This window comes from Herpailurus yagouaroundi, unplaced genomic scaffold, assembly GCF_014898765.1.
Source record: "Herpailurus yagouaroundi ecotype Mexico unplaced genomic scaffold, PumYag 190, whole genome shotgun sequence".
NCBI lineage: Eukaryota > Metazoa > Chordata > Mammalia > Carnivora > Felidae > Herpailurus > Herpailurus yagouaroundi.
The window spans coordinates 1,567,733-1,595,159 of record NW_024412421.1 but is presented as its reverse complement, the minus strand read 5'-3'; the positions used below and the strand labels follow the sequence as shown (position 1 = coordinate 1,595,159).

Genomic DNA, 27,427 nt, shown 5'->3' with positions numbered 1-27,427 from the left:
CAGTGTTTTTAGATTCTACATGTGAAATCATACAGTATTTGTCTTCCTGTGCCTGGCTTATTTCACTTAGTGTAATGTCCCCCAGGTTCACCCATGTTGTTTCAAATGTCAGGATTTCTTTCTTTTTTAAGTCTGAGTAATTTTCCAGCACACACACACACACACACACACAACCCCATGCTCTCCATTCATCAACTGATGGACATTCAGATTGTTTCCATATTTTAGCTACTGTAAATACTGCTGTGGCAAACATGGGAGTTCAGATATCTCTTTGAGATTCTGATTTTAGATCCTTTCAGTATGTAAGTGGGATTGCTGCATCATATGGTAGTTCTGTGTTTAGTTTTTCGAGGAGCCTCCATACCATTTGTCATAGCGGCTGTACCATTTTCCACTCCCACCAACAGTGTTGCCTTTTCCCTTTTCTGCCTTCATTTGAATTAGATGAGCATTTTTTATGAGTCCATTTTGTCTTTTTTGTTAAATTATTAACTTTATCTTGTCATTTTAGTGGATGCATCTTTAACTTATCCCAGTCTCTCTCCAAACAATATCATACCACTTCTCATACAGTTGAAAAACCACACAATATAGCACATTTTCATTTCTCCCCTTCTGACCTTGGTGCTGTTGTTTCACATGTTTTACATCTACTTACATCATTCATGTCACACTGTGTTGTTTAATTATCTGTTATCTTTAAAGAGATTTAAATAATAAAAATAGGGGCGCCTGGGTGGCGCAGTCGGTTAGGCGTCCGACTTCAGCCAGGTCACGATCTCGCGGTCCGTGAGTTCGAGCCCCGCGTCGGGCTCTGGGCTGATGGCCCAGAGCCTGGAGCCTGTTTCCGATTCTGTGTCTCCCTCTCTCTCTGCCCCTCCCCCGTTCATGCTCTGTCTCTCTCTGTCCCAAAAATAATAAATAAACGTTGAAAAAAATAAATAAATAAATAATAAAAATATTTATTTGCCTATATATTTAACATTTTCACTGCTTTGTATAAATGTAATATTCATCTCGTTTCATTTTCCATCTGCACAATGGACTTTAACATTTCTTACAGTGCCATGAAGAAAAATATTGACATAAATGACTGTAATATTATAAACCTTTCAGTGAAGAACACCATAAAATTTTAAAACAAAATAAAAGGCTGGGGCAAAACGTTTATAACATATCAGTAATAATTACAGCACGTATAGCAATAATAATAACAGCATATGTTGAATCTGTGCTGTGCTGTGTTCCAGGTACTACACTGAACTATTTATTCTGTACTTTTTAATTTAATCCTTAAAACAACCTTTTGAATTAATATACTATTTTTACCCTTACATTACAAACAAGGATGTCAGAATAACAGGTAAGTTGTTAGGGTCCCTAACATTGAGAGATGTCCTAAAAATCAATAATTAAAAAAATATATATTAAAGTGCCAGTTCCCAGAAGAAGCACAAATAGCTGATATATATGAAAGTAATACTCAGCTTCTCTTATAATCTGGAGAATGAGATTTTTAAGCTACCCACCTGGCAAGCATAGGAAGCAATAACACTAACTGGCAAAATATGAAGAGTGATATACCCATACACTAGAAGTACAAATTGGTGCATTTTTTAGAGGATCATTTCACTTAACCTATGGATATTTAAAATATGCATATTGTTTGACCACATAACTATCATTTGGAAATTTATGTACAAATTCCCAAGGGAGAATAACATATTTATAGGTGTGTGAATGAGTGGTATGCTGTAACGGAAAACAATTGAAGACTACTTATCAATAGCAGAGTGTTAAAATGAATGAATGATGGCTTAGCCATATTGTGGAGTAGCCATTGGAAAGAATGCACATGTGGAAAAACAGGCAATTTGATGGGCTACTGCTGGGAGATATAAACTAGTACAACTTCTCTGAGGGGTCTTTTCAAAATAGATATCAGAAGTCCTCATTCAGACTATATCCCTTTCTCCCTGTGTATGCTGTATTATGGGACATAAAGAAATCAGTTGCATAAAGAATCTGTATAGTAGAACCTAAATAGGTTTTTTTAAGGATATATATACTTACATATTTGTACGTTCCTAGAAGGTTTGGAAACATGCATACCAAATTAGTAACACTGGTTATCCCTAGAAAGGAAGAATTTTGTTTTTTAAATGTCTCTGTTACTTGAATTTAGCAATAACTTTGTAGTAGTTTTGAAAAAAGTTTTTAAAAAGATACATGTGTTGTAATTGACAAGAACACATCAAGAGACAGACTGTAAATAAGCAAGATCATTTCTTCTCATAGATTTCAAACCCAAATGGATCAAGGTTTTTCCTTCCTGTGCTTAAATGAAATTTTATTTATAAAAGTGAGATGTTGGACTGTGCCTGTAGGTTCAGTAAAACTTTAAAGGACTGAAATTTTACAGACCCCAAGTTCAATACTGCAAAACCAAGGTAGTTAGTGAGCATTGAGACAAGAACCATGGTACATGGCATTTATACTCTTCACAAACTCATAACAAAAATTAAAATGACATTTTAAATTGTACAATGTTGTAGATTATGTTGTGTATTTGAAGTTGCAGCCAGAGTTATAATAATGAAATCCATGCATTCACTTTGAAACAGGAACTTAGTGCAGCACAGTCACTCAAAAGGTTGACCAGTATGATACTTTGGTTACGGAAGATTGTAGAAATGCTACCTTTATCACATGTCCTCATGTTTTAATATGATCCCTTAATAACAAAATAGAATAGTCTTCATTTCCGTGAAATATCTAGTAAAATTACATGGCTAAAAAGGTACGATGGATTAATTACCTGGGGAGAATATTACAAATTATAATTTAAAAATCACTTACTACACAGGAGACAAGAAATGATTATTCCTTCTGTTATATGTTAGGTCTTGAGCAAAGTCACCTCATTGCTTTCCAGGTAATTGTTACAACCTGGGAGGGTGTTTTTCCTTTGTTAAAGAATTACTCTAAACTATTTGTGTTGGAATTTTTTATCTAGAATAATTTGAAGTCAATTATATATTTAATACAGTATACAAATTGAATATTTTGTACATAGGTTCCCTTACTGTGTTGAACAGAAAGAAATTTTCCTCATTTTTTTTTTCTTTTCCAAAGTGTCCAGATTCAGGCTAATACCCAAAGTTGTATTTTCATATGGAAAAAAGGAAATATCTTTTTAGTTTTATTGAAAATAACTATTAGAGAAAATTGAGCACTAGTAAAATTTAATACCTTTAGCCTATTACTTTTTGTATAAGTAGAGGGAAGTAAAGAACTATATACATTGGGAAATGCCTATAATAGGAACCATCACATAAAATCACACTGCAAAAGTTACTTCTATTTCTAAAGGAAATATTTTTGCATGGCATGGTATTGCACTATAGAAATAAGAATGGTGATAACATAAACACTTTCACTGAGATCTAACTGGATAACAAGAATTGTTCTAAGTATTTTGCATTCAGTATTTCATTTTATTTTTATAACAGTCCTATAATATAACAACTCTTTTTATAATTCTTGACTCTTTTAAAGTTTATTTATTTTTGAGAGAGAGGGAGAGAGTGTGAGCAGGGGAGCAGCAGAGAGAGAGGGAGAGAAAGACAGAATCCCAAGCAGGCTTCATGCTATTAGCAGAGTCTGACATGAGGCTCAGTCTCATGAACCATGAGATCATGACCTGACCTGAAACCAAGAGTCAGATGCTTAACCTACTGAGCCACCCAGGCACCCCTAATATAAGTACTCATTGCTCAGTTTACAAATAAGGATAGGAGTCTTCAGGAGATTAACTAATTTACTCAAGATTAGTAACAGCTAAATGACAGTCAGAATTTGAATCCACATAATCTGGCTCCAGAATCTAAGCTCAAAACCACTTCGCCTATAGAGTCACATATAAAAGGGAAGATTTCATAACCTTACAAAGTACAGTGCTTCTTTTGTCTGAAAGGACCTGCCTGTCTGGAAGTGGAAATTCTATCATTGTAGATTCACTGCTTTGGGTTTTACAAGACTTGGGGATATCAGGTGGTTCCATTTAAAATGCAAATATTCATTTGGGGAGTTATACACATCAGAAGGGATAATGGCAGTGTCCAGGAACTCAGAAATGGAACCACATGGTCAATGGCTATGGATTAGCAAGGGAAGAAAGAGGGATGGACCTGGAAACTCCACATAAGAGGAGAGAGGCTTGCAACCAATTAGCCTCAGGATTTTTGTCAAAGGCTCACAAAGTATAGCCAACAATTTCAGTTTTTTATGACACAGTAAAATAATAAAATGTGGAGCTTTTTTCATATCATTTCACTATATACCATTTATCATATCTTTGATTCTAGGACATACAGCACAGCTGATGCGACACAGCAATGGTGTGTTATATTAACTAAATGCCTTTCCTTTATCTTACAGCAATCAGCAGGCCTTTTTACTGGAGAATGTTCCATGTAATAATGCAAGCTGTGAAGGGGCACATCGTATGTTTAAAGTCTACTGGGAGCTGATGGACCTAAATCAAATCAGAGATGCCATGGTTGCCACCTTCTTTGACATTTATGAAGATGTGAGTTCAGAAGTCTCCTGCATGTTTGGAGTCTAATTGCCATCCACTTCATCTCACTTTCACTTCACCATGTTTGACCAGAAAATGTAGATGAGATAATGAAAGCTAATGAGTTAAAGAAAGCCCCTTTTAATGTTAGATGGCACAGGGAACAAATTTATCGACACCGCTAGCTGATCAGTACAGTGAAATATGAAAACGCCTTTATCTCATTTTGTGCCTATTTAGATTAAGCCACTAGAGAATCATGCTCTGAGACGGGCAAATGTGTATATGCACCAGTAGACAAAAGCACAGCCAACAGATAACAGGGTCTTAAACCTGTACAAGATCACAGAAGAGTGAATGAAGTACTACTCCCTTTTAACTTTGTGAACTATTGCCAAGGATTCCTATGATTCTGTCTGCAGTTGCCAGGTGACAATGAAAGGCCCTCAGGGCACTGGTTTCCTCCAGTCTAATTTGAAAAGCCAGTTTACCATGCAGAAAAATAATAAATTCTGATACCAAATGTATTAAATTCCAGAGTTAATATATCACAGTATATCCTTGTAAAATAATGTGATTATTTAAAAAATTCATCCCATGTCTTTTTAAGAGAGTCTTAAATACAGAGAACCAACTGAGGGTACATGGGGGAGTGGGGAGAGGGGAAAATGGGTGATGGGCGTTGAGGAGGGCACTTGTTGGGATGAGCACTGGGTGTTGTATGCAAGCCAATTTGACCATAAATTATATTAAAAAAAAAAAAATTCAGTGCCCATCAGGACATTTATGTCTCCTAACCCCATTTTTGGTTTGGTTTGGTTTGGTTTAGTTTGGTTTGTAAATAAATAACTAAATAACTACATAAGGGGGAAAAACTCAAGAGAATTAGCTACAAATAAATTTTTAATTTTTGCACATAAAAAACATCATAAATGAAATTTAAATTGTTTTTTAATCTGGGGAAAAAAATATTTATGAAAGACTCAAATAACTAATATCATTAATATAAGAAGGGTTTATGCAAACTGATACAAGTCACCAAAAACTCCCACTGGAAAAACAGAACATAGTGAATTTACAGAAAAAACATATGTGGCTAACATATGAAAAAATATGATAAATGATCAGTTTGATTAAGAATCAGTGGAATGAACTGCACTTGTGGCAAGCATGACATAAGGTATACAGTGGCTGAGTCACTGTGTTGTACCCCTGAAACTAATGTAACATTGTGTGTCAGGTATACTCAGAAAAAGTTTAATAAATAAATAATAGTGAAATGGAATTTAAATGAGCACACCTTTTCCCCCAAGTATAATCAGCAAAGCCTCCCTCTTTTTTACAGAAAAGTAATGTTAATATGCCATGGTTACCAGGACAGTTAAAAAGGTGCTCTCTTTCTCTGACGGTTGAAAACAATTTGGCCTTCCGTTTCATAGGCCTTTAAAAATTCATGCAAATATGACTAGAAAGAAATTTACTAAAATGTTAACAGCTATCTCCAGGGATTAAAATTACAGATTTTTTTCATTTTGTTTATATTTTACTATTTCCAAGGTTTTGTTTTGGTTTTTTTAACACGGGGATTTTTTTTTTTTTTTTTTTTTTTTTTTTATAATTTATTGTCAAGTTAGCTAGCATACAGTGTAAACAATGTGCTCTTGGCTTTGGGAGTGGAGTCCCATGATTCATCACTTACATACAACACCAAGTGCTCATCCCAACAAGTGTCCTCCTCAATGCCCATCACCCATTTTCCCCTCTCCCCTACCCCTACCCCCTACCAATCAACCCTCAGTTTGTTCTCTGTATTTAAGAGTCTCTTATGGTTTGCCTTCCTCTCTGTTTGAAACTAGTTTTTTCCCCTTCCCTTCCTCCATGGTCTTCTATTACATTTCTCAAATTCTGCATATGAGTGAAAACAGATGTTATCTGGCTTTCTCTGACTGACTTATTTTACTTAACCACATCGAGATATCACCTCACACTGGTCAGAGTGGCTAAAATTAACAACTCAGGAAAAAACAGATGCTGGCAAGGATGTCGAGGAACGGGAACCCTCTTGCACTCTTGGTGGGAAAGCAAACTGGTGCAGCCACTCTGGAAAACAGTGTGAAGGTTCCTCAAAATATTAAAAATAGAATTACCCTACAACCCAGCAATAGCACTACTAGGAATTTATCTAAAGAATACAGGAGTACTGATTCATAGGGGCACATGGACCCCAATGAGCAAAAGCCAAATATGGAAAGAGCACAAATGCCCATCAACTGATGAATGGATAAAGAAGATGTGGTTTATATATACAATGGAATACTACTTGGCAATGAGAAGGAATGAAATCTTGCCATTAGCAACAATGTGGATTGAACTGGAGGGTATTGTGCCAAGGTCTTTCTTTTTTTAAGTTTTTATTTAAATTCCAGTTAGTTAACAAAGAGTATAATATTAATTTCAAATGTACCCTATAGTAATTCAGCACTTCCATATATCACCTGGTGCTCATCACAAGTGCCCTCCTTAATCCCCATCACCTATTTCCCCCATTACCCCACCAACCTCCCCTCTGGTAACCATCAGTTTGTCCTCTATAGTTAAGAGTATGTTTCTTGGTTTGCCCCTCTCTAAGGTTTTATACTTTTAATAATATTTTTATTTTAAACATCAAGTTGAATAAATAAGGTTTAAACTTACATGATAAACATGCATGTATTTTCATTAGTTTTTCAGTCTGCTGGTTTGTTCTTATGACTTTTGTTTATGTTTTTTCCAGGGAATCTTGGACATTGTAGTACTAAGTAAAGGATATACAAAGAATGATTTTTCCATCCATACACTAAAAAATAACTTTGAAGCAGATGCTTATTTTGTTAAAGTCATTGGTGAGTATTTGTTTCATATGTTTTATTATTAATTATTAACATTTATTTTTGTATTCTGTCTGTCAACTCAAATTTTCCAAAGAATAAGGACACACCCCTATGTGTGTTATACATACAACTCTCCAAATCAGGAAATCAACTTTGTTACAACACTACCATCCTATACACAGACTCTTCAAATTTTTCCAGTTGTCATAACAATGATTTTTTTTTCTGTTTCAGGATTCTATAAAGGAATTCCTCTTTAATTGTCACATCTTTGCAGACTTCTTCAATATGGAATAATTACTTTTTTAGGTCCTTATCAGTTTTAAAGAATATAGGCCTTCTTCTGTACCATAACCCTGTTTCTTTTCTTTCCACTCAGGTCATACATTCTTTGCAGAAATTCCACTGCATAGAATTGCATAACCAGTGCTGTGCATTTCTCAGTGCATTATATCAGGAAGCACATGATGTTGGTCTATCTCACCACCAAAATGTTTACCTTGAGCTTCTGATCATCTTAGTGACCACCAGGACTCTCCACCTTAAATTCACTCTTTTCCCTCTTTGTGATTGCCTTCTCTAAGATAGTTGTCAAAGAGTAATTCTCTATTTCCAACATTCTTTCCACATTTATACTTGGCATTCTACTATAAGGAAGATCTTTTGCTTCTCTCCCATGTGTTTATGTATTTATTTATCAGTATAGATCTATGTATTCATATTACATTCAATAAATAAAATCATTTCCTTTAATGTTCAAAGTATTCCCAGTAGAAGCAGTAGGAGCTCCTTCAGGCTGGCTCCTATATCTATTTTACATGTTCTCTGGGGCGCCTGGGTGGCGCAGTCGGTTGGGTGTCCGACTTCAGCCAGGTCACGATCTCGCGGTCCCTGAGTTCGAGCCCCGCGTCAGGCTCTGGGCTGATGGCTCAGAGCCTGGAGCCTGTTTCCGATTCTGTGTCTCCCTCTCTCTCTGCCCCTCCCCCGTTCATGCTCTGTCTCTCTCTGTCCCAAAAATAAATAAACGTTGAAAAAAAAAATTTTTATTTTACATGTTCTCTGAGATAGACAGATATTCCAGACTCATCTTATTCTTCCCTTGCCCTAAGTCTAGAATCTTCTCTCTCCCCAAGGATCCCCATTTCCTTTTGTAAAAGATGGTATTTAAAAGCCATGTTCTAAATTTTCAGTGTGCTGGTTGTTTCTGAGTTGTCATTTCTTCTAGCTTCTCTAAATGGACAGAGCAGGAAATACAGATATGGCTTTATATACTCAACACACAAATATACATATCTATAACTATATGTGTGTATGTATATATGTGTATACATCACCTTCACTTACTATAAAACCATGAACTTATGCCATTACTTCCATTTCTGATCCAACACAGCATGTCAAGACTTCTTTCTAATCTTTTCTGTCTGTATATATCTTCTCTAGCAGTGAGAAACCCGGCTCCCACTTTCCTCTGTATATTTATTTATTTGTTCATTGTTACCTGTTCCCAACCATGCTAACCATCTCCTCCAGCTGACACGTATGTTCACCAGAGATCTTTTACATTTTTTAGGTGATTATAAATGTTGTGTTTTTAAGTTTGGTTTCCACATGTTTGTTTTTAGTAATTAGAAATACAATTGATTTTTTTGTGTGTTAATCTTGTATACTGCAATCTTGCTCAACTTCTTTATTGACTCTAGGAGGTTTTTTTAAGATTCAATAGGATTTTCTACATAGACAATTATGTTATCTACAAAGAGAGTCTTTTTTTTTTTTTTTTTTTTTTTTTTAGTGTTTATTTTTTGAGACAGAGAGACAGATGCAAGCAGGGGAGGGGCAGAGAGAGGGAAACACAGAATTGGATGCAGGTTCCAGGCTCTGAGCTGTCAGCACAGAGCCTAACCTGGGGCTCAAACTCATAAACCACAAGATCATCATGTGAGCCGAAGTTGGATGCTTAGCCAACTGAGCCATCCAGGCACCCCAGAGAAAGACAGTTCTATTTATTCTTTCCAATCTATGCCTTTTTGTTTTTCTTTTCCTGGTTAAAATTTCCATTACTATGTTGAAAAGATTGGTGGGAGTGGACATCCTTGCCTTGCTTCTGATCTTGGGGGAAAGCATTCCTTCTTTCACCATTAATTATGATATTATTAGCTATTGGGTTTTATAGATGCTCTCTATTGTGTTAAGGAAGTTTACCCTATTTCTAGTTTTCTGAGAGTTTTATCATGAATTGCTATTGGAAATTACTGTTTTTGTGTTACTATTATAGTCAACACTAAGATAGCCATCAAGAGCAGTCATTTGTTAATGAAGTGACACATACTTCATATAAATATTTATTACAGTTTTAAAATGGGCATAAGTAGCTGAACACAGAAAAGCAACAGAATAATGAATGAATACTGGGAAATTTGAGAAATGAAAATGACAGAAAATATAATTTTCCTTTTTAATCAGCAAATTCATTCTTATTTGAATAAACTAAGAGTGACTCCCATCTTCATTACTACTGCAGTCTCAGAATATGGATATATGAGTCTACCCATTTCTATACTTTTTATCCATGTGACTGTATGCTCTCATTTGCCATTTTGAAGGGAATATTATTTGGCTATCTTAGAGCTAAAAAAATTTAAATTATGTTGTATGTTGTCATGTTATTAACTTACATAGTTTAAAGTGTTTTTTTTTCAGCGATTTTCCTTCAACTTTAATCCTCTAGATAAAAAGGCAAGGAATCCTTAAAATTTTTGCTGACACTAAATGTATATGTTTTCAATCAATTAAATTGAAACAAGCACTGTTAAAGTAAGAGTTTAGAATTTGGTCCCCTACAGATACATAACTAAGTCTAGTACAGCCATCAACTAATGCAGACTCTGGTTGCCAAGGGGAGATTCAACAAAAGCATACATCTTAAAATACCTGTTCTGTGCCCTAGAATTATCATTTGTCAATGACAGCATACTCCTAGTCCCCATTTATTTTATTTTTTTTTAATTTTTTTAACGTTTATTTATTTTTGAGACAGAGAGAGACAGAGCATGAATGGGGGAGGGGCAGAGAGAGGGAGACACAGAATCGGAAGCAGGCTTCAGGCTCTGAGCCATCAGCCCAGAGCCCGACGCAGGGCTTGAACTTGCGGACCGTGAGATCGTGACCTGAGCTGAAGTCGGACGCTTAACCGACTGAGCCACCCAGGCGCCCCCCCCCATTTATTTTAATATAACATAATCTCCTCTCCACCCCCAACTCCCATCTATTCCAGGCTATTTGAGAAGCACTCTGAAATCTAAATTTATTTAGGTCACTTGCTTACCATCTTTTTCTCATAGTATGCTATGGTAGTCGAAACAAGTTGAAAGTAGTATCTATGTCTTATTTCTCTTTGATTCCCCAGTGCCTTACACAGGGCCTGGCTTATAGGAGGCATTTAGGAAATTTATGTTAAACAATTGGCCAGCTACTTTTCAAGGCATGAATTGGCTATCTGAATTATTTTTTTAATTTTTTTTTTTTGAGAGAGAGAAAGTACGAATAGGGGAGGGGAAGAGAGAGGATGAGAGAGAGAATCCCAAGCAGGCTCCAAATTGTCAATGAAGAGCCGGATGCAGAGCCTGAACTCACAAACCATGAGATCATAATCTGAGCCAAAACTTAGAGTTGGACATTTTACCATCTTGAGCCACCCAGACGTCCCTGGCTATCTGAATTTAAAAGTATTCCCTCTTGGCACAAAAACAGACACTCAGATCAATGGAACAGAATAGAGAACCCAGAAATGGACCCACAAACATATGGCCAACTAATCTTTGACAAAGCAGGAAAGAATATCCAATGGAATAAAGACAGTCTCTTCAGAAGTGGTGCTGGGAAAACTGGACAGCAACATGCAGAAGAATGAACCTGGACCACTTTCTTACACCATACACAAAAATAAACTCAAAATGGATGAAAGACCTAAACAGAAGACAGGAAGCCATCAAAATCCTCAAGGAGAAAGCAGGCAAAAACCTCTTTGATCTTGGCCACAGCAACTTCTTACTCAACACATCTCCAGAGGCAAGGGAAACAAAAACAAAAACGAACTACTGGGACCTCATCAAACTAAAAAGCTTCTGCACAGAGAAGGAAACAAGCAGCAAAACTAAAAGGCAACCGGAAGAATGGGAGAAGATATTTGCAAACAACATACCAGATAAAGGGTTAGTATCCAAAAATCTATAAAGAAATTACCAAACTCCACACCCAAAAAACAAATAATCCAGTGAAGAAATGGGCAAAAGGCATGAATAGACACTTCTCCAAAGAAGACATCCAGATGGCCAACTGGCACATGAAAAAATGCTCAACATTACTCATCATCAGTGAAATACAAATTAGAACCACAATGAGATACCACCTGACACCTGTCAGAATGGCTAACATTAACAACTCAGGCAACAACAGATGTTGGCAAGGATGTGGAGAAAGAGGATCTCCTTTGCATTGCTGGTGGGAATGCAAACTGGTGCAGCCACTCTGGAAAACAGTATGGAGGTTCCTCAAAAAATTAAAGAACTACCCTATGACCCAGCAATTGCACTACCAGTTATTTATCCAAGGGATATAGGTATGCTGTTTTGAAGGGGCACATGCACCTCAGTGTTTATAGCAGCACTATCAGCAATAGCCAAAGTATGGAAAGAGCCCAAATGTCCATCGATGGATGAATGGATAAGGAAGATGTATTGTATATATATACGATGGAGTATTACTCAGCAATCAAAAAGAATGAAATCTTGCTATTTGCAACTATGTGGATGAACTAAAGGGTATTATGCTAAGCAAAATTAGAGAAAGACAAATATCATATGACTTCACTCATATGAGGACTTTAAGACACAGAACAGATGAACATAAGGGAAAGGGAACAAAAATAATATAAAAATAGGGAGGGGGACAAAACATAAGAGACTCTTAAATATGGAGAACAAACAGAGGGTTACTGGAGGGGTTGTGGGATGTTGGATGGGCTAAATGGGTAAGGGGCATTAAGGAATCTACTCCTGAGATTCTTGTTATACTATATGCTAACTAATTTGGATGTAAATTTAAAAAATATTAAAAATAAAATTAACATAACATAACATAAAAGTATACCCTCTTGGGGCACCTGAGTGGCTCAGAGGGACAACTGGGTGGCTCAGTTGGTTAAGCGTCCAACTTTGGCTCAGGTCATGATCTCACAGCTTGTGGGTTTGCAATGGGCTCTGTGCTGACAGCTCAGAGCCTAGAGATGCTTTGAATTCTGTGTCTTCCCCTCTCTCTGCTCCTTCCCCACTCAAGTGCGCTCTCTCACTCTCTCTCTCTCTCTCTCTCAAAAATAAATAAACGTGGAAAAAAAATTTTTTAAGACAATAAAAGTATTCCCCCTAGTACCCAATGGTGCTAGGGCCTAATGCGTGATGCCTCAGGCCCATGTTCTGTCTCCAGGAAGCATTCTACCAAAAGATGAAACTCCATTTCAAGGACATATTTGCACCTTTACCTGTTCTCTGATGTCAGAGCTATAGCTAGTCAATAGTTCATTTCTTGAAAAGAGAATATTTAATCTTAGTGAGCTAGTTACTCTGCCCTACCTATCTTTTTAGGATTCTCTGTGACTAGAAATACTTAATTTCCCAGGCTTATAAACGAAAAATGTACAGAAAAAACATCATGCAGTGAGTAAGAGAGAGGTTCTCTCTCATGACCTTAATGGGATGCTGTGAAAATCATCTTTTTATTCCAACCTAGAATAAATGTTATTTGTCTCAAAAATTTATATTGAAACTCACAGTAATAATTCTCTTTTTTTTTTCTGTGTAATGAGATAGCTGTACTATATGTGTCCTTGATTTGAGTTTTACCAGTGTACTTTGAAGAAACTATTTTCTCAAGTTTAAAGTTTCCAAAAAAACCACAGATTTATTGCTTAGTTCATCTGAATCTGAAGTGTTTTTGTGTGTCTGTATGGATTGAAAATTAATGGTTTCTACAATAGATGTTACTCATTGAGTAGTAAGGAAAAATTCCAGTGAAAGGGGTATTAATTTGTATATGGTTAGGACAAATCAAGTTCACCCTTGCATTCAGCAGGTTGTTTTATTCAAGCCTTAAAACTACTTTTCTACTAAAAATTACTTGTTTTGTGCTCTTGAAAAAATATGATTCAGTTTTTGTGATATACTCGCAAATCTGAGTTAGTGTGAGGGCATGTGATGCTGTTGCTTCCCTTGCTGATGCCTGTAGACTCTTTCCTAGAGCAGAGGTTGTCAGTGAAATAAAGTTAAATCAGAGCATAAGATTTTCCTACAGTGATAAGGGATCCAGATCCCTACTCATAATAATAATAATGATAATAAAATAATAATGATAATAATAATGCTAAAGAAAGGAGGCAGTTTCTCATATGAAGCAAAAACCGGTCTCACATTTTTTTTTTATATTGATCATTTGGAAATTGTCCATGTGGAAAATACATACATATAATGTAGGATCTTCAGTCCTTCCTTTGTATTTATTTACATTTTTAGAAATTACAGAACAATCAGAATCTTAGATATGGGAAAGGCCTTAGAAGGCATCTTGCCCAAGTCTGCCCTAACGCAACACCTCAGCCAGCATCTGCTTGAATGCCTTGCAGTAAAGCTCACCTCCTCATGAAGGAACACACACTTCTTTTATGAGTCAATATAGTTGCCAGAATATTTATTCTGTATGAAGTCGAATGTGCATAGTTTACTTCTGTTGATACTAATGTCTGATGTATAGCAGGCCCTGGAGAAATATCTGTTGAATAACAAAACAATTAGTCCTGATGAAATCTTTGCAGTTTTTATCTTTAGAGTAGACCACAAATACAGTAACATAATACATGAATACATGATGGTACTGCTCAGGAAAAAGTAAACTTATTTAAACAATTAAATAATGAAACTACATGAAAATGGAATGACATGGTTGAGGTGTTTCTTTAAAGTAATCCAGGGAAGTAGGAAATGGAGGGTAGATTTAACAAGATTGGCTATGTGTTGTTGACCACTGAACTTGTGTGAAGTGTGATTGGGGTCCTTCGTATATTTCTAATTTTGTATAATTTGAAAAATTCCATGTAAACAGTTTAAATACCTAAAAGTCTCTTGAGAATCTGTGGCCTGTGACTTCCTAGCCTGAGTCGGGATGGGGGGACCACTGGATAGCACTGGCATCTAATTAACAGTATCCTGAAGAAAGTTTTCTCCACACATCTCCAAGCTCAGACCCAGAGCCAAGTTGGTGCAGGAGGTTTTAGTTTTAGAAAACAAGGTAACTTTACATGAAAGATATTAACATAAATATTAATAACATACTTTACAAAAAGGTCATGGGAAATGAGGTACCAATTTGAAGCAATCATTTGGGAAAAATAACCTTCTAGTTGTTTTGGAATGCCCTTCCACTCTTTCCTTTGATTATTAGTTTTTGGCCTTAAGTCAGACACTTACTAGTATATAATTATCCTTTCAAAGCCGTCTACAATGTCCACCATTGATTTTGCTCTAAAATTGTACTGTTACTCTAATGTTCAAACTAGCCTGTGCTAAAAGTCACTGTTTTTCAGTTAAGGACATTCAAGAAATTGGCAAGAGAAAGGTAAAACTCCCTTGAATCAGAATTGATTCCTAGCTCTTTTTCCTCTTTTGTCAGCTGCACTGGGAAGTTCTGCATTCTAATTCAGTGCTACCAGGACTTAACTCCAATTTCTAACAAATATCTGACCCTGTTTCCCTCACACTTTTATAATTGTAACAGTGTGTTTACTTTTACTTCCCAAGTGAGATGACACATTTAGAAAGGTTTTACTTCCCTGCTTGTTTCAAGATTCTGTTGAAATAATATGGAAGTATTTTTCTGGTGATTAATTCAGTTTTAATTTTGTGCCTTCTGTTTTGCAAATTTTTCTTAATAATTCAAAACCATGTTATCAATGATTATTTAAACTTAACAAGTTTTACCAGCTTTATTGCTACCATTTTACTTATATGCCACCCCTTGCCCTTACTTTTTTTGAATTCCTCTTTTTTTTTTTTTTTTTTTTTTAATGTTTATTTATCTTTGAGAGACAGAGCATGAGCGGGGAAGGGGCAGAGAGAGGGAGACACAGAATCTGAAGCAGGCTCCAGGCTCCTAGCTGTCAGCACAGAGCCCAACGCAGGGCTCGAACTCATGAACCGTGAGATCATGACCTTAACTAAAGTCGGACGCTCAACCAACTGAGCCACCCAGGCACCCCATGAATTCCTATCTCTTTTGATAGAGTACTTCCTCGGATGATTTTCAGAAAGTTGTACATAGGTTAATATATTTTCTGAGTACTATTATGTCTTAAAATATTTTTTCTCTTGCTTTTACATATCAACACTAATTTTGTTAATATAGAATTTTATAAACATTGTGCTGTTTACTTCTTGCAGATAGTATGGTAATCTTTGAATTCTCTCCTTTTCCTTGCTTAGGTAGGGATCATTTATATCATGTATATGATCATTTACATGATTTCTCACTTTGGCTTTCCTTCTCTTAAGCTGTTGTTTTTCTTCTTGTGTCTGATAACTTTTCTATGCCTTTGCCTATATTTCTAGAAAGAATTAGTGTCAGTAGGTAATATGGTAGGAAAAGCACATGTGTCACATACAATTCTGGCCAGCAGACGATTGCCACTACTCCCTTTCTCCTCTCCCCATGCAGGAGTTCCTTGGGGCTCTAAAGCTGGGAGCAGGCACCTGAAGTGGAACAAATATTTTGAACAAGATGGTGTCTTCAGGGTCCTCAAATAACATAGCACAAGTGATGCATTGGTGGTGAACTGCACCCACCTCTGTGAGAATCACTAGCAAGGGACACTGTAAGAGTCTCTGACTTACTCATTCCTCTGTCCTCAACCTGGGAGATCATCAGATTCTTTGAGTCTGAACAGAGTTGTGCTTTCCAGTGGGAAGAAAAGAAGGGGAGTTACAGGGAGGCACAGCTGCTTTCCTGAGCCTTTTGTGTCATTTCACCAAGTGGTTTCAGAGGTTTCTTTTTTTTGGCAACACTCTAAAATTATTTAGAACACTGTCTAGAAGAACCAGCAAATCCCCCACTTTCATTAGCTAGTAGGAACCTCCAGGTGACAGATACACTTATTCCCTGTGTGAGCCACACAGTTCCAGGGGTCCTTTGTCTCCTTCTGAATACCTGGCCCCATCATGGCTTGCCCTTGTTCTCTTTCACAGCTCTGAGTCAAGATCTCTCATTGATCTACTAGAGAGTCCATCCTCTAGTGCCCTATTGACTCTCTGACCTGGTCAGCATTAATTGCCTATTTTCTCAATATTATTTACCTATTTAAAACCCTTTAGAAATTCCTCAAAATAGCTGCCATTGATCACTGAACACTTTTATTTTCAGATTTATTTAATCATGGTAGTGATATTTAGGGAATTAAGGAAGGTAAATATATGTTTTGCATATTAAATTATTTGCTAAAAGTTTTTCAGACATATTTACCTAGAACCAAATATGTTTTTAAATGTCAGACCTCTCCTGAATTTAGCATAAATTTTAATAATTTTATATGTGTATAAAAATATGTGTATAAAGTTATATGTGTATAAAACATATGCCTACCGCATTTAACAACTGTTTGCACATGTAGAGAACAAGATCAAAATTACTTGAAAGATTAGTCATTTTTTACTTTCTGTATCTAAATTCTTTACAATGAGCATATGACTTTTTAATTAAAAAAATGAAAGGGGCGCCTGGGTGGCGCAGTCGGTTAAGCGTCCGACTTCAGCCAGGTCACGATCTCCCAGTCCGTGAGTTCGAGCCCCGCGTCGGGCTCTGGGCTGATGGCTCAGAGCCTGGAGCCTGTTTCCGATTCTGTGTCTCCCTCTCTCTCTGCCCCTCCCCCGTTCATGCTCTGTCTCTCTCTGTCCCAAAAATAAATAAACGTTGAAAAAAAACATTTAAAAAAAAAAAAAAAAAGAAAGATAGGTAATTAAACATAATTAAACATTTTTCCACAAAATGTCTCAAATAATGTCTAAATAACAGGAATAGCTGGGAGGGGAGCCTTTATTTCACACATGATATTTGATTATGATATTTGCTTTGTATTCACATGTCTTAAAGAAACAAAAATGAAAGACCTTTTCAGAGAATAAATATGAGGAGTCATCTATAATCCAGGCAAGGATTTTTCATTTTAAATGCTACTAAAACCATTATACAGTATTGACCTTTATAGCTTTGACTTTTTGCTACTCATCCTTCTCCCAGCCTACACAGTGGTTTAGTGTTACAGTATTTATGCATGATTATTGCTGCTTTTTGGTTTTGACATTTGTGTGAAGCAGCTAACATAAACTTTAAATAAGCTATACTGTCACTGTACTATCACTAGATTCACTAAGCTATACTTTGAATATAATAAATTCTTTAAATATACATTCTTTTTTTAATTTTTTTTATTAAAAAAAATTTTTAACGTTTATTTATTTTTGAGACAGAGAGAGGCAGAGCATGAACAGGAGAGGGGCAGAGAGAGAGGGAGACACAGAATTGGAAGCAGGCTCCAGGCTCTGAGCCATTAGCCGAGAGCCCGATGCGGGGCTCGAACTCAATCGTGACCTGAGCTGAAGTCGGAGGCTTAACCGACTGAGCCACCCAGGCGCCCCTAAATATACATTCTTAAATATACTTTAAGAATACATGACTTGTAGCATATAATGTGTTTTAACATGAAATCTTTTTCTTAATATAATTTTCAAATTGGTTTCCATACAACACCCATGCTCATCCCAACAAGTACCCTCCTCAATGCCCATCACCCACTTTTCCTTTCCCCCACCCCTCCCATCAACCCTCAGTTTGTTCTCAGTACTTAACAGTCTCTTATGGTTGGCCTCGCTCCCTCTCTGTGACTCTTTTTTTTTTCTCCTTCCCTACCCCCATGGTCTTCTGTTAAATTTCTCAAGATCCACATATGAGTGAAAACATATGGTATCTTTCTCTGACTTATTTCACTTAGCATAATACCCTCCAGTTCCATCCACATTGCTGCAAATGGCCAGATTTCATTCTTTCTCATTACCAAGTAGTATTCCATTCTGCATATAAACCACAGTTTCTTTACCCATTCATCAGTCGATGGACGTTTAGGGTCTTTCCAAAATTTGGCTATTGTTGAAAGTGCTACTCTAAACATTGCAGTATATGTGCCCCTATGCATCAGCACTCCTGTATCCCTTGGGTAAATTCCTAGCAGTGCTATTGCTGGGTCATAGGGTACATCTATTTTTAATTTTTTGAGGAACCTCCACACTGTTTTCCAGAATGGCTGCATCAGTTTGCATTCCCACCAATAGTGCAAGAGGGTTCCTGTTTCTCCACATCCTCATCAGCATCTGCAGTCTCCTGATTTGTTCATTTTTGCCACTCTGACCAGTGTGAGGTAGTATCTCAGTGTGGTTGTATTTCCCTGATGATGAGTGACGTTGAGCATCTTTTTATGTGTCTGTTGGCCATCTGGATGTCTTCTTTGGAAAAGTGTCTCTTCATGCCTTCTGCCCATTTCTTCACTGGATTCTTTGTTTTTTGGGTGTGGAGTTTGGTGAGTTCTTTATAGATTTTGGATACTAGCCCTTTATCTGATTTGCAAATACCTTTTCCCATTCCGTTGGTTGCCTTTTAGTTTTGTTAATTGTTTCCTTTGCAGTACAGAAGCTTTTTATCTTCATGAGGTCCCAATAGTTCATTTTTGCTCTTAATTCTCTTCCTTTGGAGATATGTCGAGGAAGAAATTGCTGCGGCTGAGGTCAAAGAGGTTTTTTCCTGTTTTCTCCTCTAGGGTTTTGATGGTGTCCTGTCTCACATTCAGGTCCTTCATCCATTTTGAGTTTATTTTTGTGAATGGTGTGAGAAAGTGGTCTAATTTCATTCTTCTGCATGTCACTGTCCCGTTCTCCCAGCACCATTTGTTAAAGAGACTGTCTTTTTTTCCATTGGATACTCTTTCCTGCTTTGTCAAAGATTAGTTGGCCATACATTTCTGGGTCCAATTCTGGGTTCTCTCTTCTATTCCATTGGTCTATGTGTCTGTTTTTGTGCCAATACCATCCTGTCTTTATGATTACAGCTTTGTAGTAGAGGCTAAAGTCTGGGATTGTGATGCCTCCCACTTCAGTTTCTCTTTCAATATTACTTTGGCTATTCAGGGTCTTCTGTGATTCCAAACAAATTTTAGGATTGTTTGTTCTAGCTTTGAGAAGACTGCTGGTACAATTTTGATTGGGTTCGCATCAAATGTGTAGCTTGCTTTGGGTAGTATTGACATTTTAACATATTTATTCTTCTAATCCATGAGCATGGAAGGTTTTTCCATTTCATTGTGTCTTCTTCAGTTTCCTTCATAAGGTTTCTATAGTTTTCAACATACAGATCTTTTACATCTTTGGTTAGGCTTATTCCTAGGTATTTTATAGTTCTTGGTGCAATTGTGAATGGGATCAGTTTCTTTATTTCTTTTTCTGTTGCTTCACTATTGGTGTATAAAAATGCAACCAATTTCTGTACATTGATTTTGTACCCTGTGACCTTGCTCTGAATTCATGTCTCAGTTCTAGCAGACTTTTAGTGGAGTCTTTTGGGTTTTCCGTGTAGAGTATCATGTCATCCACAAAAAGTGAAAGTTTGACTTCTTCTTTGCCAATTTGGATGCCTTTGATTTCATTTTGTTGTCTGATTGCTGATGCTATGACTTCCAACACTATGTTAAATAACAATGGTGAGAGTGGACATCCCTGTCGTGTTCCTGATCTCAGGGGGAAAGCTCTCAGTTTTTCCCCACTGAGGATGACATTAGCTGTGATTAGCTTTTCATAAAAGGCTTTTATGATGTTTAACTATGGTCCTTCTATTCTGACTTTCCTGAAGGTTTTTATTAAGAAAGGATGTTGTGTTTCGTCAGATGCTTTTTCTGCATCTATTGACAGGATCATATGGTTCTTATCCTTTCTGTTAGTAATGTGATGTATCACATTGATGGATTTGTGACTGTTGAACTAGCCCTGCAGCCCAGTAATGAATCCTACTTGATCATGGTAAATAATTCTTTTGAATTATTTATGCTGTTGAATTTTATTTGGTAGTGTCTTGTTGAGAATTTTTGCATCCATATTCATCAGGGATATTGGCCTGTAGTTCTCTTTTTTGCTGAGTCTCTGTCTGGTTTGAGAATCAAAGTAATGTTGGCTTCATAGAATGAGTCTGGAAGTTTTCCTTCCATTTCTATTTTTGGAACAACTTGAGAAGGATAGGTATTAACTCTGCTTGAAATGTCTGGTAGAATTCCCCACAGAAGCCATCTGGTCCAGGCTCTTATTTGTTGGGAGATTTTTGATAACTGATTCAATTTCTTCACCATTATGGGTCTGTTCAAATTTTCTATTTCTTCCCGTTTGAGTTTTCATAGTGTGTGGATGTTTAGGAATTTGTCCATTTCTTCCAGCTTTCCAGCTTGTTGGCATATAACTTTTCATAGTATTCCCTGTAATTTCTTGTGTTTCTGAGGGATGGGTTGTGATAAGTCCATTTTCATTTGTGATTTTATCTATTTGAGTCCTCTGTCTTTTCTCTTTGAGAAGCCTGGCTAGAAGTGTATCAATTTTGTTTATTTTTTCAAAAAGCCAACTCTTGGTTTCCTTGATCTGCTCTACTGTTTTTTTATATTGTTTATTTCTGCTCTGCTCTTTCTTATTTCTCTTCTGCTGGGTTTGGGGTGTCTTTGCTGTTTTACTTCTAGTTCCTTTGGGTGTGCTGTTAGATTTTGTATTTGGGATTTTTCTTGTTTCTTGAGATCAGCCTGTATTGCAATGTATTTTCCTCTCAGGATTGCCTTAGCTGCACCCCAAAGGGTTGGACTGTTGTGTTTTCATTTTCATTTGTTTCCATATATTTTTTAATTTCTCCTCTAATTGACTGGCTGACCCATTCATTCTTTAGTAGGGTGTTCTTTAAACTCCATGCATTTGGAGGTTTTCCAGACTTTTTCCTGTGGTTGATTTCAAGTTTCATAGCATTGTGATGTGCAAGTGTGCATGGTATGATCCCAATCCTTTTATACTTATTGAGGGCTGTTTTGTGACCCCGTATGTGATCTATCTTGGAGAATGTTCCATGTGCACTCGACAAGAAGGTATATTCTGCTGCTTTAGGATGAAAACTTCTAAATATATCTGTCAAGTCCATCTGGTCCAATGTATCATTCAGGGTCATTGTTTCTTTATTGATCCTGTGTCTAGGTGATCTGTCCATTGTTGTAAATGGAGTATTAAAGTCCCCTACAGTTACCACATTCTTACCAATAAGATTGCTTATGTTTGTGATTAATTGTTTTGTATATTTGGGTGCTGACGAATTCAGTGCATAGACATTTATAATTGTTAGCTCTTCCTGATGGATAGACCCTGTAAACATTATATGATGCCCTTCTTCATCTCTTGTTACGGCCTTTAATTTAAAGTCAGTTTGTCTGATATAAGTATGGCTACTCCAGCTTTCTTTTGACTTCCAGTAGCATGATACATAGTTCTCCATCTCCTCACTTTCAGTCTGAAGGTGGCCTCAGGTCTGAAATGAGGACTTGTTTTTTTTTATCCATTCTGATAACCTGTTTCTTTTGATTGGAGCATTTAGTATTTACAGTCAATGTTATTATTGAAAGAATTGGATTTAGAGTCATTGTGTTATCTGTAGGTTTCATGCTTGTAGTGATATCTCTGGTCCTTCGTGGTCTTTGCAACATTTCACTCACAGAGTCCCCCTTAGGATCTCTTGTAGGACTGGTTTAGTGGTGATGAACTTCAGTTTTTGTTTGTTTGGGAAAACCTTATCTCTCCTTCTATTCTGAATGACAGGCTTGCTGGATAAAGGATTCTTGGCAGCTTTTTTCTTTTTTTTTTCTGTTCATCATATTGAAGATTTCCTGCCATTCCTTTCTGGCCTGCCAAGTTTCAGTAGATAGGTCTGCTACTACTATTATGTGTCTACCTTTGTAAGTTAGAGCCTGTTTATCCCCAGCTGCTTTAAGAATTTTGTCTTTATCATTGTATTTTGCCAGTTTCACTCTGATATGTCGTGCAGAAGATCGATTCAAGTTATGTCTGAAGGGAGTTCTCTGTGCCTCTTGGATTTCAATGCCTGTTTCCTTCCCCAGATCAGGGAAGTTCTCAGCTATGATTTGTTCAATTACACCTTCAGCCTTCTCTCTCTTTGTCTTCTGGAATTCCTATGATATGGATATTGTTCCATTTTATTGAATCACTTAATTCTCTAATTCTCCCCTCGTGATCCTGGATTTTTTTATCTCTCTTTTCCTCAGCTTCCTCTTTTTTCCATAATTTTATCATCTAAAATACCTATTCTCCCCTCTGCCTCTTCAGTCCACTCTGTGGCTATCTCCATTTTATTTTGCACCTCATTTACAGCATTTTTAATTCATCATGACTATTTTTTAGTCCCTTGATCTCTGCAGGAATATATTCTCTGCTGTCTCCCATGCTTTTTTTCAAGCCCAGTGATTAATGTTATGACTGTTATTCTAAATTCTTGTTCAGTTATGTTGCTTATATCTGTTTTAATCAATTATTTAGCTGTCACTTCTTCCTGGAATTTCTTTTGAGGAGAATTCTTCCATTTCATCATTTTAGCTAGTTTGCTGTCTCTTAGGAGTTTTAAAAGCTTGTTAAGTGCTCTGCACCTGCGAGTCTGCTATATTAAAGGGGGGCATCATATACTATCCAGGGCCTGGCTCTTCAGGAGGTGTTTTTTAGAGTGTTACTTGCTCTCTGTTGTTGTGAATTTGGTTATTTTATGTCCCTACTCATAGTGATGTTTTGGACTCTCTACCAGGTATGCTTTGATTTGTTCCTTGGAGTAGCCCTGGAAAGGAAAACAGACAGACAGACCATCAGGAAACAAAAACACGCAAACACACAAAACAAACAAACAAAAACTAAAAACAATCCAAAAGCTAAAACCAGAAACACCAGCTACAAGTAAAGAACAGGGTGGCGGCGGTGCTGATGGAAGAGCACATACAAAGAGAGAGAAATGAGAAGGATGGGGCTAGGGGGGTGGGGGGAGAAGAAATAAACATTGACCAGGCAGAGAGTCTAAAAGGCTTAATCCTGAGAAAAGGGAAATAAGGATGGAGGCAGGGAAAAAAGAAGATAAAGTTACCCAGACAAAGAAACTATATTACTTGGCTTGATTATTCCAGAGAGAGAGAAAGGAAAGGAAAGAAAGGAGGTGTAGAACATGTATCAAAAGAATGGATTAAATATGTCTGTTTAAACAAACCAATAACCAGAGTACCCAACCTAGAGGAGGGAAGAGATAAGAAAGAGAAATGGAAGGGCGAATGTATCTATATAACAAGAATTGTCCTAGAATTAATCCAGGCAATGCAGCAGCACTAGTCTGGAGGAGGGGTCCGTCTGGTTCCACATCATGTATCCCGCTCCAGTAGATATGCAGTTACCTGGCTTGGAGGGACGTGGTTTGGTATAGGCTGGTCCTGCCTCCACTCTGGGCCCCATGGTGGATCCCTGAGGCCCTGCCTTGGTGGTGGTGGGTAGAAAAATGACAACCCCCACCCCACCCCAGTCTCTTCTCCACCACCTGGCATCCCAAATCACTCCTTTGGAAATGCCCTCACAGTGCCACGAGTGCAAAAGAGGCTGCCTGTCTCTCTCCACCCATTCCTGTGCTCCATTGCTTGGCTGGGATTTCAACTCCTTCTCTGTGAGCCCCAGCAGTGGGGAAACATCTCCCAATATGTGGTCCTGGCTGGTTTTGTCCTGTGCCACAGCACTTCAGGGAAGGGTACTGGTTTCTCCTGCTGTAGACTGCACCCCTGACCTACTACCAAACCCAGAGGTGGCTCCCCTCCCACCAGGTGCACGAACAGGGCAGCCAGCCCCAGTCTGAAGAAAGCCCTGCAGTTAGAGATGGGATCCCTCTCTGTCCTGGTCCGAGGTTTTTTTCTCTTGTCCAGATACAGTCCTACACTTCCCCAGCCAGTCTTTCTCTTCCCTTTGTCTCTCTGCAGAAGGGGATCCCTCCCTTCCATTCCTTTGTGGCCCATTTTATCTCCCCCAGTTCACAGTCACCCACCTATGGCCCATCAGGTTGTCCTGGTTTCTCCCTGGTAGACTCAGTCTCTTTTCCTCCCAGACTCTCAGTGTTCAAAGTCCTTTGGCTTCAGCCCTTCTTTGTTTGAGAGACACAGGAAGTATGATACCCCTACTTCTCCGCCATGTTGGCCTCTCCTGTTTAACATGAAATCTTAAGATCCTAAGCATTGTCGAAGCACCTGGCTGGTTCAGCCCACAGAGCATGCAACTCTTGATCTCAGGGTTGTGAGGCTGAGCCCCATGTTGGGTGTAGAAATTACTTAAAAATAAAAAATCTTTAAAAAACAAAAAAGATCCTGGGGCACCTGGGTGGCTCAGTCGGTTAACCATCCAACTTCAGCTCAGGTCATGATCTGGCTGCTTGTGAGTTCGAGCCCCACATTGGGCTCTGTGCTGACAGCTCAGAGCCTGGAGCCTGCTTCAGATTCTGTGTCCCTCTCTCACTCTGCTCCTCCCTGACTCATGCTCTATCAAGAATAAATAAAACATTAAAAAAAAAAAGATCCTAAGCATTGTCATTTTAAAGAAAAGTTATGAATTATACATCCCATTAGTCATGTTTTAAACTAATTTAATCACTAATAACCAGCACTTCGAATAGCTCATTAAGCATTTTAATTACAAGTTTTCATGTAATTCTGTGAATAGACTGTCATCTATATTCCATTAATCTTTTTAAAAGTTTATTTAAAAGGGTATTATAAAATGTTACAATAAATCTAAATAGTATTTCACAATATGGTCACAAATACATACTAATAATTTACAAAAGCTTATGAAACTAATTAGACTGTGGTTAGCCAAGTTCAGCCAGTTAGTAGGAAAACATTCACTGACATCTGAAATGGGAAACAGAGACACTTAAAAACCAGTAAACAGGGGGCACCTGGGTGGCTCAGTCAGTTAAGTGACCAACTCTTGATTTCTGCTCATGTCATGATCCCACAGTTTGTGAGTTCAAGTTCTGCTTCTAATTCTCTCTCTTCCTTTATCCCTGCCCCTCCCCCCCCATTCTCAAAATAAATAAATAAACTTAAAACAAATTAAAAAAAAAAAAAAACAGTCCTTGCCTTCAAGAAGCTCACAGTGGTGAAAAACACAAGTAGTAGAAAGCTGGAATTGTGTACCTGTAATTTCATTTTCCATTTGGTCTCTTATTTTAGCACATCTTCCCAGTTGTTGTTGCAGCTGCTTAAGATAAATGTTTTACTTCACTTAAAACCATATGCTGTTATATAAAAAGTAAAACTGTCTCACTTCTGGGAAGTGAGCTTTTGCTGTAATAATAATAAATTCTGCCTTGGAGCGTTCAGGACTAGTTGGTGTTTTTTTTCTTTTCTTCTTTTTCTTCTTTTTTTTTTTTTCCTCACTAAAAGCATAAAGGATGGAATTTTTATTCTGATGTCACTGTGGAAATTACATTGTTGCAATGATTTAATAGGCTACTGGTACTTTTTACCTCTTAAGCGTGACATTATAGAGTCTTAAAATTGTAATTTCAGGGTGACATTTGTAAAAATGCCATCAGATTCTACCCTTTTACTTTCTTGATTATGCAAGAGAATTTTAAAGCATTGTTCCTTTTTATATTGGTAAAGTTTTGGTTTAGCACTTGTTTCTTTTTCTGATTGCAAAATAAGGCAGCCTATTATAAAACATTTGGAATATCTGGAGAAGTATTTTTTAAAAGCTATGCCCTTTGCCACTTATTAGATATAAATACTATCAGCACTGACCATTCTGCTTGCTTTTGGTGGTTCCCAAAGTCTCAAGCACATAAAAAAGAAGCTGTGGCAGTGAAAACTGATACTTTTATTTTAATTGTATTTATTTATTTACTTACTTACCTATGTTTTATTTATTTGTTTGTTTGTTTGTTTATATCCAAGTTAGTTAGCATATACTGCAGTGATTTCAGGAGTAGATTCCAGTGATTCATCTCCTATGTATAACACCCAGTGCTCATCCAAACAAGTGTCTTCCTTAATGCTGCTTACCCATTTAGCCCATCCCCCTACCCACAACCTCTCCAGCAACCCTCGGTTTGTTCTCTGTATTTGAGTCTCTTATGTTTTGTCCCCCTCCTTGTTTTTGTATTATTTTTTCTTAAATATTAGAAATATATTCTTTTTTCTTCCCTTCCCTTATGTTCATCTGTTTTGTGTCTTAAAGTCCTCATATGAGTGAAGTCATATGATATTTTTCTCTGATTGACTAATTTCACATAACATAATACCCTCCAGTTCCACATAGTTGCAAATGGCAAGAATTCATTATTTTTGATTGTCAAGTAATACTCCAGTGTGTATATATATATATGCCACATCTTCTTTATCCATTCATCTGTCAATGGACATTTGGGCTCTTTCCATACTTTGGCTAGTGTCAATAGAATTGCTATAAACATTGGGGTGCATATGCCCCTTTGAAACAGCATATCTGTATCCCTTGGATAAATACCTAGTAGTGCAATTGCTGGGTGTAGGGTAGTTTATTTTTAACATTCTGAGGAACCTCCATACTGTTTTCCAGAGTGGCTGTACCACCTTGCATTGCCACCAACAGTGGAAAAGAGATCCTCTTTCTCTGCAACCTCACCAACATCTGTTGTTGCCTGTGTTGTTCATTTTAGCCATCCTGACTGGTGTGAGGTGGTATCTCCTTGTGGTTTTAATTTGTATTTCAGTGATGATGAGTGATGTTGAGCATTTTTTCATGTGTCT

General features: G+C 37.2%; 1 protein-coding gene across 3 annotated transcripts in view; it reads left to right on the top strand.

Annotated features, from left to right (window-relative positions):
• Positions 1 to 27,427, top strand: part of ITFG1 (integrin alpha FG-GAP repeat containing 1) — a 367,923-nt gene that overhangs the window by 217,211 nt on the left and 123,285 nt on the right. For all 3 annotated transcript variants that reach the window (XM_040497933.1, XM_040497934.1, XM_040497935.1), the window contains 2 exons: positions 4,444 to 4,594; positions 7,356 to 7,464. In XM_040497933.1, the coding sequence (XP_040353867.1) occupies positions 4,444 to 4,594; positions 7,356 to 7,464 (260 nt within the window). The remainder of the gene's footprint in view (positions 1 to 4,443; positions 4,595 to 7,355; positions 7,465 to 27,427) is intronic.